Below are 15,017 nucleotides of genomic sequence, written 5' to 3' on the forward strand. Positions count from 1 at the left end.
TTCTGTTTTTAGCCCTGAAGAAGGCTAGAAACTCTAGCCGAAACGTAGGCACATTAAAATAAGTTAATCGTACTTATTTGTGTTTTTCATTGACCGCACCCCCAACCATCTTCTCCTCATTCATCATCCACGGTCAACTATCTCTCATAATTATAAATAGGTTTAAGTATTTAGGTTCTACTGTAAATAGAAAACAAAATTGACAAGGAAATAAAAGTGAGGTTGAAGCTGGCAGATGCCTGTTATTTTTCAATTTAAAAATTGTTTAGCAGGCACTTTAAAATGAACAAATGACAAACTGATTCAGATTAAACATTTATTTGGTCAATTTAAACATTTTAAAAACTAAAATAAACAAAAGATGATTAATGATAAATACAACTAAAAATAAAAAAGCCTCTCAGATAAAAATAAAATAGTTAAGTAAATTATGAAAATTAAAAGAAACTAATTCACACACAAAAAAAGAAATAAATATATAAAATAAATACTGCTCGACGAAACATTTGCTCCAATCCGATAGGTCAGAGGAAGAGTGCTGCCTAGATGTGTAGGTGGCAGCTCTGTAGCTCAATACACTGCTGCAATGGTCAAAAGTTGGTGTAATGGCTCATGATGGTCCAAATATCCAACAGTCGTATTAATGTATTAGGTGAGCCAACAAAATGAACGCAGACAGACCTGACACACGTTGTGTGTCAATGTGTTACTCACGTTCATGGCCACTAATTATCCGGAACTCATATTAAAGTCGAAACACAGAAAAGGTCTGGTTCCGAACTGATATGACGACTAAAACACTAAAAAAAAAGTCTAATAAAATAACATGAACCAAACGCAGACAGGGCTGCTAAAGACCCTGGCCACTAATTAGCCGGACCTGCCTAAAAAACTAAGATGGTCGGGCCGTTGCTAGGTGACGCCTTAGCAACAATTATCAGCCCCTAGCAACTGTCTCTATTATTCATTATAACACACAAATATAATTACATTAAATACTAATAAAACTCAAATAGTATTTACAATTATTTACAAGGTAATTATATATTATGGCATTAACAAACTTCAAAGTCAAAATTTACAAAACTATTATCCTTCCCACTGTTCTTTATGGATGCAAAATGTGGCCTCTTACACTAAGGGAAGAACAACGCCTTAAGGTTTTTGAAAATAAAATATTACATAAAATATTCGGATACAAAAAAGGATGGTTATGGCATTGTGGCAAATAAGAAGGGTGTGGGACTAAGTAATGAGCTTATCCCTAAAATGTTATTAAATATTGAACTGATGGATAAACGTCGAGAGGTAGACCAAAACATAGATTGAAGGATTACGTTAAAACTGATTTAGTAGATTTAGGTTTGGAGGGACGTCACTGGAGGGATATATGTAGAGAACGATTGGTTTTATTGGCATCAAACCTTCGGGTTTGCTAAGTCTTCATTATTATTATTATTATTATTATTATTATTATTATTATTATTATTATTATTGTGAGATATAGTTTCAATGATATTTCCTGATCATGCGAATTCTTTGTTAGCATTGTAAATAATTTCTGATCCCCGAGGAACTCTCCCCGTATCTATTTGCAGGTTTCTTGTGATTTAAAATACTGACTTAGTTATACTGAAGAAAAAACTGCTTGGCTATGCTGTAGCTTGTGCAAATGGCTCGATATATAAAAACTATTAAATTAAATACAAATTTAATCTCAAAATAAACACTTAAAAACATACAGTAGAATTCCGATAATTACTGAGGATTAAATATGAATAATCAAGAGAGGTTATTCAAAATATACCAGTGGTTTCCAACTCATAGAAGTCTGCAAACTGCTAAGAACCATATATGGATCATCCTCTCTCCTATTAAAAATGTGGATCTTCCCAAGAAAACATTTGAAAATTTTGTTGCCTAAAAATGCACTTTTTAGGCTCTTTTATAGAGAATTTATCTTTTGAAACTTATTAACTAAAACACAGAGATCGGAGAAGGTAAAGAATAAAACAGTTTTAACTTAAGTCTTCACAAAATGCATGTGGCAGGACCCAATCGCAGTCCATTCCCAACTCCCGCCACTCATCTTTGGTCTGCAGACCACTGGTGTAGATGTATGTACAATGCTTTATATGTTATTCAAAATATATTGTAATATTCCATATTTAGTTAAATAAATATAAGGAATTTAACTGTATATTATTATTATCAGATCTAAAATATAGCTTTGATGATTACAAGGATCAAATGAAAAGATTAAATATGAAATAGATATGAGAATTTTATTTTTAAGTTATACATTATTGACTCTTATCTCAGGGCAGGTTTTCCAGACAATCAGAACATGAAGACACTTAACTAAATTAATAGCTACTTTTACAAATATTATTAAATCCTAGGTAGAGCAAACTAACCAATTATATATTCTTTTTTGATGATTGATGGTTCTCGATGTTTTCTTTCTAAGGATGCTATCTCTAGTAGTATTGGAAGAAAATTTATAGAGTATCATAGGAAGATTAAAGCAATGTTAGAATATAGTAATATTAAAATTATGAAAGAGGGAAGAAAAAGGAAATAGTATTCCTATGAAAATTCATTAAATAAATATATCATTATTCGTCGAATCATGGCCTCTTCTAGCAGCTTCTGCCAATTGTCTTGGTCCCTTGCAGCCGCCATCCAATACTGAAGCCCCAGCATATTTTTTGCTTCAGCAGCAACACCATCAGCCCATCGCAGCTTTGGTCTTCCTCTTCTCTAGGTACCATAGAGTGGCTCCATCAGTAATTATCTTGGTGGATCTTCACTGCCCATCCTAACGATGTGTCCTCCCCATCTCAGTTTTACAATTTTCATCACTCGAACTATATTGAACTCCTTAGGTTTTTCCTCCTTTTCCAATCTCCTCTGATGAGAACACCACCATATATATGTCTGAGGATTTTTCTTTCAAAGACTAGGAGTTCCTGTTCACAAGCCCGGGAGGTCGTCCAAGTCTCACAACCATACAGCAAGACTGGGCGCACTATCGTCTTATAAATACAAAGCTTCGATTTTTTGGAAAGAGCTCTACTCCAGAACTACCTTGCCTTAGAAAAATATCACCGATTTGCTGCTATGATCCTACGCCGAATCTCTTGTTCAGGTGCGTTGTCTTGAGTTACCAAGATATACAAAAATATTAGTCTTCTCGAATTATTATTCCCTGAAGGTCACCTCCTCTCCAGGCCTAGGCACCTATCCCGTAAAGGTTGTTATCTAGTTATGTTTTTCAGCCCTAAAATTCAGGTCGAAACGTTGCCACGAATTAATAAGTTTTTGTTTATTTGTATATTTTTGCTGACCACACCCCAACCATCTCCTGATACCTACAGTCAACTATGAACACCTCATTATAAAGATTAATATAAATGGACTTTGGCAGAAATCTTTAGAAGGTTAGCAATATCTGACTCATATATAGATTTTTTATTTCTGCTGCCATCTGTGGGTTAGTGCTGGAATTTTTGGATTGATGCGGTATCTGGTATCTAAAATATTTAATACAAAAAAAAATCTAATAATTTAAATATAAATACTGATAGTGTCAACATTGAATCTCTAAAAATCTTGTTAGCCTTATTTTAATATTATTACTTATTCTAATATTTCTAATTGTTTAGGCACCACTTGTCCGGATTAGACATGACACTGTCAGATTATGATGGGAGGACTGCGCTGCACCTTGCCTCTGCAGAGGGACATCTTGAATGTGTCAAGTTTCTTATTGAACAGTGCCATGTTGATCCCTCTTCCAAGGATAGGTAAATATTGACGATTAGATGGTATTTAGATCACATATATTGTAATATTCTGATTTATTAAAATAAATGTAAAGGAAATTTAATATTTTTTATGATAAGGTTTAAATGAAAAGTTTAAATATGAAATAGATATGAGAATTTTATTTTAAGTTATATAACATTATTGACTATTATCTCAGGGCGGGTTTTCCAGGCAATCAGAAAATGAAGACACTTAACTAAATTAATGGCTACTTTTACAAATATTATTAAATCCTCAGTAGAGCAAACTAAACAATTATGAATGATGGTTCTAGATGTATTCTTTCTCAAGATGCTACCCCTGACAGTATCTCAAGCTCTTTATAGCTTCCAGGACTTGTCCAATCCACCGGCGATCCAAACAAAAAGTTTTGTTGTTTTCCAAAGTGACTTTCTTCTTTTGATGATATATTCTTCTCGGATGACCCTTGATGTCTTCTTTCTCTAGATGTCTACCACTGACAGTAGAAAAAGGATGATCAGCACCCCCCTGCTTCCAGGAGACGTGATCTCATCCGCACCTAAACAACAAGTGTCATTCTTTGTTCATTGTAGGATAGTAGATGCAAACAATGATTGTAGCACAACCACTCTAATTAAACTACAATGATTCACAATGTAAATACTTCTTTGATAATTGTTATCGTCTTCTTTTTCTTCTTAGATTAATTTGTTCTATAATTATGGTAGAGAAACAACAAAAGTTGAAAAATTTCAATCTACCCACTCAACATAACAAACTTCGGAAGAACGCATACTGCCATCTAGAAATATTTGAAACGATTTCGTTTTGGCCTCCATAAATTCTGAATGATGAAATTGTTTAGCTTGCTTTTTGTTTTAATAAAAGAAAATCATCAAATGTTAACGTTGATACATACAATAAAATATAACTAAAACCACCTATACATAAAAAAAACAACTTCTTATCAAAAAAGAGGATATTACAATATATATACACATAAATTTTAATCTTTCATACAAAAGATATGCGGTACAGTCAAAGTGAAAAGTATTACAAGTTTTTTTAATACACTACACTGAAATATTTTTATATTTTAGGATATTATTATCATCATTCCTCCTCCCATCTGATCTTATACAATTTGAGATTTTTGTTTTTTCTCTTTTATATTTTTTTATTGCCAGATCGACCTGGCGGACCTTACATGGTTATTATATATCTATTTTATTTATTTTTAATTATTTATAATTAACAATTAATAATCCTGGAGAATAGTCTCGTTCAAAAGACATCCCCAACTTTTATAAATGTTATAATAATTTAACAGATATAAGTAACAAAAATTAGTTATTAAAAAAAGAGTAATAATAAATAAAAATAATTTTAGATATGTAATAGAAAAATGAAAAATATAACCAAAATAATTAATGAAGGATCGATGATTGACCTTGTGTAATAATAAAAGAAAGATGATCAGAGTGAGGTCAAAGAAAAACTTGAATAGTATTAAATCTATTTAATGTGAGCAAACATTTCGATCCATGTTGCAGGGCTTCATCGGGGCTAAAAGAAATACAAACACTTAAATGAGTTAACAAAGTAAGAAAATATATAACAAAAATAAATTTTAACCGAGGTGGGGCTAATTATGATTTAAAGGATGTGAAAATTTCTATAAAAATGAACAAAGTAAATTATAGAAAATAAAAAAGGTACACAGTGAAACATAAATTAAACAAGAATTACAAAAAAGGTTTTAGACAATGAAAACGGAAATAATAACAAATAAAAAAGAAATATAAAAATACACTACACGCTAAAAGTTGGAAAAACAGCATAAGAGTAAAATCAAGAATAAAAGAAAATATGAACAAAATAGGAAACCTACCTTACTGATTGCAGGCAAGCACAAAAATGAAACAGGAGGTAGGTAGAAAAGAAAAGTGGAGGAAATTAGGGTTAACTAATACGTTATATTAGAAAAATAATTGTCCTATTTTGTTAATTATTTTCCTTTATTCTTGATTTCACTCCTATTCCCTTTTTCCATCTTTTAGTGTGTAGTGTATTTTTATATTTCTTTTTTATTCGTTATTATTCCCGTTTTCATTAATTATCTAAAACATTTTTATAATTCTTATTTAATTTTACGTTTCACTGTACACATTTTTTATTTTCTTTAATTTATTTTAATATTCTTAAATTAATTAAAATAAATAATAAGGATATTTTAATAGTTTTTTACTTTTCCTCATATCTTAAGTTTAGCTTATGTCCAAATGAAAAGCTTTAATATTAAACAGATGGAGAATTTAATTTTAATTTTATAACATAGACTCTTAATCTCAGGGCGTGTTTTTCTAGGCAATCAGAACAATCAACTACATTATTAACTACATTATTAACTACCTTCACAAATATACTTAATTTCTATTTTGTACAACACTAACCAATTCATACTCTTCTTTGATGAATGATTTTTTAATGTCTTCTATTTAAACAAATAAAAACTGACTCTAAACAATCTTTCAGCAAACAAACTCTGACTAAACAAAGCCTTAGTCCTCTAACAGTTTTTAATACACAAACAAACTCTCGGCGATCCAAACCAAGAAGTATCTTATTTTTCTTGGATTTTCCTTTGATGTTTCTTTTTCAAGATGTCTAAACCTAGACAAAGGATGATCTGGACCTGCATCCAGGAACTGTTCTTCTCCTACACCTAAAAATCAAGTGATCCAAAAACCAAGCTTTCTTCCTTCCCCTTCTATAGGAATTTAAATCTTTACGGTGAATTACATATACATACATATGAAATTTAATTTGGTGTTCTCTATAAAGATGAGATAGTTATTGTCTCTTTAAATATTTGTATCTAATATATGACTTGATTGTTCACACAATCTTATATTTATTTTGAATATAGTGGGAGAATATGTTGTTGATTTATGGGTAATGACATAAGTCTCTACACTCCAAAAAAAAAATCTCTTTTCTGTCCAATATTTTCTCAATCCAGGTGTTTTGTTAATCTATATATAAATTAAATCTAGTTCAGTTTTCCCCGAATTTGAGTAGAATGTTGAGGACTGAATTAAATAATAATCCTCATCTGATATAATTTACAAAAAATACTTCAAAAAGGCAAATACCCATAAATTGAAATCAAATGTTTTTTGTCTATAAAGATTAGATAATAATTATCGCATTTAAACTTTGTATGTAATGTATGTTATGATCTTTGTTTATTACCAAAATCGTTGAGTTATTTTGATTATAGGTGGGGAAACACTCCATTGAAAGAGGCAGAGACATTCAAGCATGAAGAAGTGATGCAGTATTTGAAGAAAGTACTCGGAGGTACTCTTGAGGCAAAAGACTCAAACTGATTACTTTAATGAATTATTTTTTTCTTTTAAATAAGATGATTAAGCTTGGTGTAGAGCTATCATTAATTAATAACCTATTAAAATAGATCTAAAACACAACTATGAAGTCATCAAATAGGGATGAGAAATAATATTGAATGAATAATAGGATTTTTATTTTATTTTTTTTAGATTTAATCAAAGAGACTGGATTATATAGTGTTATGAATATTTACTTTTCATGATTCATCATGCTATATAATGAAATTTCCTATATATTTTTCTATATTTAATTATATAGTATACATGGTTTTTCACAAAGTTTCAAGGTTTGTCTCTGAACCAATTTATACATCGAACTTAGTCTTCAATATATATTAGAAGTCTTCAATATATGACCCTTGGGCATCAACACACTGGTGCTAGCATTCTCTCCATTATTCATAGGCACCTGGAAGTCTTTGTGCGGAAGAGTTTTTAAAAGACCCTGTCGAAGAGCCCTGACCTACTGGAATCATGTTAAATCGCTTCCTATTCAGGACTCTCTGATTCAGGAAAACAGAAAGAAGTCGCTGGGAGCTAAATCGAGATTTTAGGGTGGCTGCAGCACTTTTGTCCCATTGAAGTTGGCCAAAACTTCGGTGGTAGTGAGCGACATTTGAGTCACACTGTCATGGTAAAGAAACATTGTTTTTAAATATAAAAGAGATGGTCGGGAATACAGTCAAACTATTTGTTTGCCGACATTTTGCCCCACTTTGTAGAGATTCATCAGGGCTGTTGAGTTGAACAGCCCAGATAACAAAGTGGGACAAAACATCAGCAAATAAATGGTTGTTAACTATTTTTTGTTCCTTTTTGACCGCACCCCCAACCATCTCCTTCATATTTAGAAAAATACAGTCAATCATTTAAAATTTTAATATCGTTTATACATTAATTCATGTGAAAATAATACTATAAATCTGTCTCAGGATTTATTCAGGATGCCAGGATAATTACTGAAGGCAATTATCCAAAATAAATTAATTAATTTATATTGAGTCCTGCAAAACTATTAATTGGATTCTTTTCCAAAGGCTTTTTGTTTGTTTACCAGTTTACCAATTAAATACCTTTATATTTTATAAAATATTGTTGCTATTAATTATATAATATAATAAGGGGTGGTATTGTGTAATATGATAGTAAATAAACTACATAAAGGAACTAAGTATTTATTTACAATGATTGATAAATTATGTTATTAAACTGATTGAAACGATCCAAATAAATGGTATGCCATAAAATTTGATTATTTCCTAATATATATGTTACTTCTTTCTGGTCTGCCTGAGGTCGGTCACCACGATTCGAGGTGGCCTTCAGAATTCACAAGCAGATTTTGTCACACCAAGCATCACAGCGCTGCACATAGAAAATTCATCTGGTTCCCTATCTAATGAAAATACGTCAAAGTCGGGCGATTTTGTGGGTCATACCTGCGATACGTTCGGGCCTCCTGATTGACATTCTAGGCAGTCTTGCACGGGTCTAAGCGTTCCGCACCTGCCGGGTTACTGCTCGATTCTGGCAGCCAGTACAGATTCGAGAATGCCAAACTCGCAACATGAATTGGCGACCAGTTACAGCCCTTGGACGGAAGAATCGCCGGTTTGGGCTGTGGTTAAGTCGCGAGCATCAAAGGTTCAATCACGTTCAGGCTTCAGTCCACCATCGATAACACCAGGAACTTCAGGGTTCGGACCCTCATAGTCGAACGGGTATCCTCCGACTTACCCAGGCGTCCGGTTCCTTCGCAGGCAATCAGAGGTTTGTCACATCAAGTCCTGGCCAACCCTTCCTTTGGCGTCCCTGGTCCCATCAATTTACTTGTCGGCGTTGACCTATACCCCCGCCTAGTTACTGGTGCTCCCACCAAGGGCTTCTCAGGGTGGGCGGCAGAAATTAATTCTCGTTGAGGGACAATAGCATTTCAGGCCTCATCATGACTTGCATTTGAGCCATCTTGTAATAGATGACCCCTCATTTAGCGCTTTAATTCAGGAGCGTTCTATATATATATATATATATATCTGAATGAGGCTGAGTTGGTTGATTCATGCAGTGGTGTGTAGTAACGTGATTGTCATCTTGTTCATAAGGGATGGTGTCCAGGTTTCATGGCCGTTCTTAGGACTTCCTATGGTCAAAGTGCATCTTGCCCTCTCTCCAGTCTCCTTACTTCTGTGTCTTCGTCTTCAATGCCCTTTTTCCTGGTCTAGTCGTCCTGCCCCTTTTCTCCCACCTCTCCTTAGGTGTGTTACCTTTTTTTGAATCTAATTCCTCATTGGCCATATGTGACAGAATGCCCCCTAGGTGTTCGTCCTCCCTAGGCCAGAGAGGGGGTGGGAAAGTTTGACATGTCTAGGGGGGTTTGTACCTGCTTAATTGGCTTCTGATCCTTCGGCAAAAATGTGGTATACTTAGTTATTAAAAGCTCTGATACAGGACCCCTGTGGCAAATAAACACTGGTGTTTGTTTGTATATACATAGGGCCATTGTAAAAGGTCTCTTGAAAAATATCCCAGATATTGGAACATATGACAAAAAACCTTAATAATATCGAGAATTGTTAAAATGTCAATACATATCTGACGAAATATCAGCAAATAAATGGTTAACTATTTTTTGTTCCTTTTAGACTGCTCCTTCTTATGAGTTCCAACTAGCAAGGGTCATATATTAAAGACTTTTAGAGTTGTTTTTTTTTTTAATAGTTTTTATATAAAATGTTAAATAAATTTTTGTTTCTGGGATCAGTCTTCAAACTTAGTGAATGCACCATGTAAAGTATAGGATGTTTAAAACTATAAATATATTTTATTCAATTTCCTTAGATTCTTAAAATATTGATGTTTATGTTGTGTAAAAAAAAAAAAAATGTTATGGTAAAAAAGTATCACTGTAGTTTTAAAAAAAAAATAGAAAAATCCTTTAGAATAATAGAAATATTAATGGGATAATTTTTTTTTTTTTAATTTATAATAATGGTTTCTGGTAGGAAATAATATTCTATTAATTTTATTTTATATTAGTGTTTAAATGTTGTGTAAAAATGATTTTTATGGAATACTGTAAGTATCCTGTAGTTTTTTTTTTCTTTTTAAAGAAGAAGAACAAACGCAATAAAAATTAATCAGGCAATAATATATTTTAGGATTAAGAAAAATAAATGTCTCATTAATTATAATTTTGTCTTGTGATGCTTGCATTTATTCATTGCCAGACAATGTTTTAATTAAATATATTTTAATGTATAAACTACTTTTAAAAAGAAATTTTGTTAATCCTATAGCACATATGATCAATGTAAGAGATTCAGTCTCGCATTATGTTTGTCTGTTTTGTTTACTAATCAGATTTTCTAGCTGGGAGCTTGGATTGTTTGTTTCTCAGAATAGGATATTTTCATCATCTGCCAATGTATTCATTTGTTTTTATAATATTTGCAAATGGTAGTCAAGATATATAACTTTTGTTCATTACATTGTTTTCTCTTTCAGCAAAGAAGTGTGATTAAAAAAAAAAAAACTCATATATTATGAAGATTATAGGAGAAAAATGAGGTAACTCAAATTTTTTTTTCTGATGATAGAAAGTTTCTGAAGAATAATTTATGAAGGTGATTTGAAACAGAAAAAAAGAGGGTTTTTTTCTTCTTTTTTTTTTCAATTACATTCTTCAAGTAAAAACTTAGCAATTTCATTAAATTACTGTACGTTATTAAACAATGAAAAATTACAAGGTCAGTAAGTAGGTGTTGAATTGTGAGGAAAAAATTCTCGGGTTTCTCAGATCATAGTGTGCTGATTTTATATCTCACATTTGTGCAGTGGAGGATTAAATAAAAACAATTTTAAAGAAATATATTACATACGTAAATGATCGACCTTATTTTTCTGAACATGAAGTTGATGGTCGAGGTTCAGTCAAACAAGGAACAAAAATAGTTAACAACTATTTATTGTTCCTTTTTAATCGCACAACCAACCATCTCTCATATTTAAAAAGTATATATTTCTTTATTCTACTATTTTATGAAAATAGAAAGTTAGGAGCAGTATAATATAAAAGTTAAAGTTTTCTTCAGATTTTTAAAATTATATTTAATAAGTGATAATTTATTGGTTTTTAATTCCAGTAGAGACATTTTTTAAAGACTGAGTAGTATTTATAATTGTGTTGTCTGAGTTTTGTAATTTACAAAACATGTTGATAAATTTTTATTAGTGTTAATGTGTTTTTCAAACTTACATGTTCATCTTTTCCACAAGCCATGTTTATTAGATTATGTATTTCTTAATATGTTGTACTTACATTATCAATACCTAATGCTATCTCCAAATCAAATCCTCTATAGAGATCCTTGTCAAATTCCTGTTTTGTTTTTACTATAGAAATAAAAAGCTTTTCGCTTTACATAAAATTTGGTCCATGGGATTATCACTTAGTTTTTATTCTTAATAAGATTATGCTATTATAGATAATTTATTTTATTTTATTTTCTTGAGAACAACTTAGGTGTATCCTTGTGGCTTCATAAACTCAAATTAGAAAATAGTGGCTGGCCTACAGATGTGATACTTTTGGAAATGAAATAATGTATTTAAGTTTTATTGATAATGATCATGGGTTCCTTCTTATAGCTTAAAGCAGAAATACAACAGCCATGTCCTAAGTAAATTCTAGGAGGAAAATGTTTTATAATGTAATGATAGGAGCTCATACATCATGGATCAAATGAAGTTTCAGTTTTAAATTATAACCTACTCTCAAATAAGAAGTTAATATATTAATAAACTATGATTAGGTAATTAATTAATGTTTCCTGTCAAGCAAATAGTTTTGTTATATTATTTTTATCCAGAAACAAACTTGTTTTCTTTATTTACAATAATATATTATTTCTTAAGATATGCTTCTTAATGTTGTTTAGTATGTCTTTCATATTTTGAACTGATGTTTCATATTATCTGTCCTATATTTGACAATAATAAATTTAATGAATGGTATTAATTGTTGATGTATCCCTTATAATTACTATTGATGTATGGAATGCAGCATAAAATAAATTATTGAATATTTTGAATTCATTTAATATACTTATATTTGTCATAAACCTACACTGTTTTTTTGCAATTCTAGATATCCCAGCAAAATAGATCTGCAACCTAACACTTCCTTAAGCATCTCAAGATTCCAGTTTATCTGTTTTGTTTTGTTTTTCCATGCTGTAAACATCCTCACTAAGAAGTGTTTCTTCCACCATATCTCCTATGAGATCTGGAATCCCTTCCATCTTCATAGGATATTCCTTGATCCTATGGACAATATCTGTTAAAATGTGACTGGATGTTGATCGCTTCACAAAAACTTTAAGATTATTTTGAATTTTGGATGCACAGTTACAGCTCTCATTGCATCTGTATCAGCACTTCTACTCTGTCCCTCCCTGCCATGACTTCAACTTGACTCGTTCAATTGCCGCACCTAACAGAGAAAATGGATTAGCACCCAGAAGCTACTGTCGCCCCTCAGTTACTGTAGTAGCACTTTACAAATGGTTACTTTATATCGCTCCCTGGCGCCACAGCCTTTATTAGTTTTTAATTTACGAAGAAAGTATTTGTACACCTTAATTTAATTTAAATGGCATTGATGACCAATGAAGTTTGACGCCACTAAACAAACAAACAAGATCCTTGAGGTGGTGTCTTCTGGTTATTTGGTGTTTTCGAACATTTTTATCTAAAATATGCCACAAATTTTCAATTATGTTTAAGTTAGGAGACTGTGGATATGAAGTTGTTGGCGAATGTTAAATATTAACCACTCTTTAGTTCTGTTTGCTGCATGTTTCAAATCATTATCATGCATAAAAATATACCGATTCTGAATTCCTAGGTAGCAGGTTATGGTGAAAAATCTTGACAGAACCTTCTGCACTTAAAATCCCTGCAATAGTCACAAGATGTCCTACACCATTATAAACCACACATCCCCAAACCATTACACTCCCACTTCCATGTTATACAGTAACTGAGACATTTTGCTTCCTGAATTCTTCACTTTTCCTTCGCCATATCATCTCTCTGCCGTCAGATCCAAACAAATTAAATTTACTCTCATCAGAGAATAATACATTTTCCCAAAAACCTATGAGCTTGTTGATGTAATCCCTAGCAAATAAGAGCCATTTTTGCTATTGGTTACACTGATATAAGGTTACCTTCTCGGGACCCTGCTGTAAATTCCTTCAGAATTTAAAACATTTCTAATTGTAGTGCTCACACGGACCCCAGAAGTTGATTCGACCATATTGGCAAGGATATCTACAATAACTCCTGGCTTTCATATCGCCTAACTTTTGATTTTTCTTTTCATCCTCTCATTTACTTTCTTTGGACGTCCTTTGCGCCGGTTATTTGCAGTTGTGCAAAGGACGTTGTATAGGAGGTGGAACTTCACTTAGGGAAGACGGGTTTTAGGATTGTTTGAGTACAGTTATGGATTTGCGTGTGATTTGGGAAATATGGTTATTCCAGGAGAGGTGTTGATCAAAGGTGACACCAAGGTTTTTTATTGTAGGATAGAAGTGAATCGGTTGGTTGTTAAGGAAAAGTAAAGGACAGTAAGGGAGGGTATGAAGGAGGCGCTTGGAACCGATAAGAATGGCCTTCGTTTTTTTGGCATTCAGCTTCAAATCATTGTTAGACGCCCATGGGTTAATGCTGTCAATATCTTCCTGTATCTTTTGGATGGCCTCAGCCATTTCGGAGGGATGGAAGGACAGATAGATTTGGAGTTCGTCTGCGTATAGGTGGTACTGTGCGTGGTGAATGGAATCCGGAAGATCATTGATATAAATGGAGAAAAGGGTTGGTGAAAGTGAGGAGCCCTGAGGAACACCTTGTGACAGAAGCAGGGGAGAGGAAGGAGGTTTATTCGGAATGACGACTTTTATTCATGTATATTATTTGTATCTCTGTACGCTAGCCTGTATGTATCCGAATAGTTCTAAAGGGGTTACTTCCAGAATAATATAGCTATTTTTCATTTAATTTCATTTGTCCAGACAAAAAAAAAATTATGTCCGGACAAACTGCTAGTTACATATGATACACATAAAGTATTCCTTGCTCTGTTTCTATTGCACTCCTGACCTTCTTTTTCATAATTTAGATGCAATTTTTTTTATTAAATTATTATAAATATAATTAATTATTTGTTGTGATTTTTTTATACAGTTCTGTTCTCCTAAGTTAAGTTTTAAAAACTAAATAATAACAAAAATTAGAATACAAATTTAACCTCAAATTCATTTTTAGGTGGTGAATGGTAGCTGGAGGATTCCTTGAAGACTTTGTTTCTCATTGGTATCATGTCCTTTCATCCTTAATTAGAATTCTCAAAACTGGTTTCAAAAGCTTCAGTGATAAAATATAGCTTCTTTTCAGAAATAAACATTAATATAATCACTCAACTGATAATGTCTGAAATATAATTAAACATATTTTAACAATAACGAATGCTAAGGTTGAATTTCGAGAATCATCCTGGGATCCTGGGATACCTGTGGAGTAATCGGTTCAGGAGTCTCAGAGAAAAGCTGAGGAGAGCGGTTAATTTCCTTCTTTTCAATAGTGGACCTTAGAAATCGACCAAGAAAAAAAAATAACGAATCTTCCTCAAAATTAAAAGTTTTTTTACGTTTCAAAGAAATGTAGAATTTAAAAATCGATCAATAAAACAAATAGTCCAACAGGGCTTAAATGACGAATTAAAAAAAAAATCTTCATGTAACGTACCTT

At 32.1% G+C, this 15,017-nt stretch overlaps 1 protein-coding gene across 5 annotated transcripts in view; it reads left to right on the plus strand.

The window, feature by feature from the left end:
• The window catches only part of LOC106686768 (glutaminase liver isoform, mitochondrial), a 37,334-nt gene extending 22,645 nt beyond the window's left edge, over positions 1 to 14,689 (plus strand). For 2 of the 5 annotated variants that reach the window (XM_014430267.2, XM_014430270.2), the window contains 2 exons: positions 3,669 to 3,809; positions 7,076 to 10,703. In XM_014430267.2, the coding sequence (XP_014285753.1) occupies positions 3,669 to 3,809; positions 7,076 to 7,184 (250 nt within the window). In that variant the 3' untranslated portion in view covers positions 7,185 to 10,703. The other 3 variants (XR_001344064.2, XM_014430268.2, XM_014430269.2) reach the window with 3 other exon arrangements.
• The last annotated feature ends 328 nt before the right edge of the window (positions 14,690 to 15,017 follow it).

The sequence above is a fragment of the Halyomorpha halys genome, unplaced genomic scaffold (genome assembly GCF_000696795.3).
Source record: "Halyomorpha halys isolate HHAL.00 unplaced genomic scaffold, Hhal_1.1 Scaffold871.1, whole genome shotgun sequence".
NCBI lineage: Eukaryota > Metazoa > Arthropoda > Insecta > Hemiptera > Pentatomidae > Halyomorpha > Halyomorpha halys.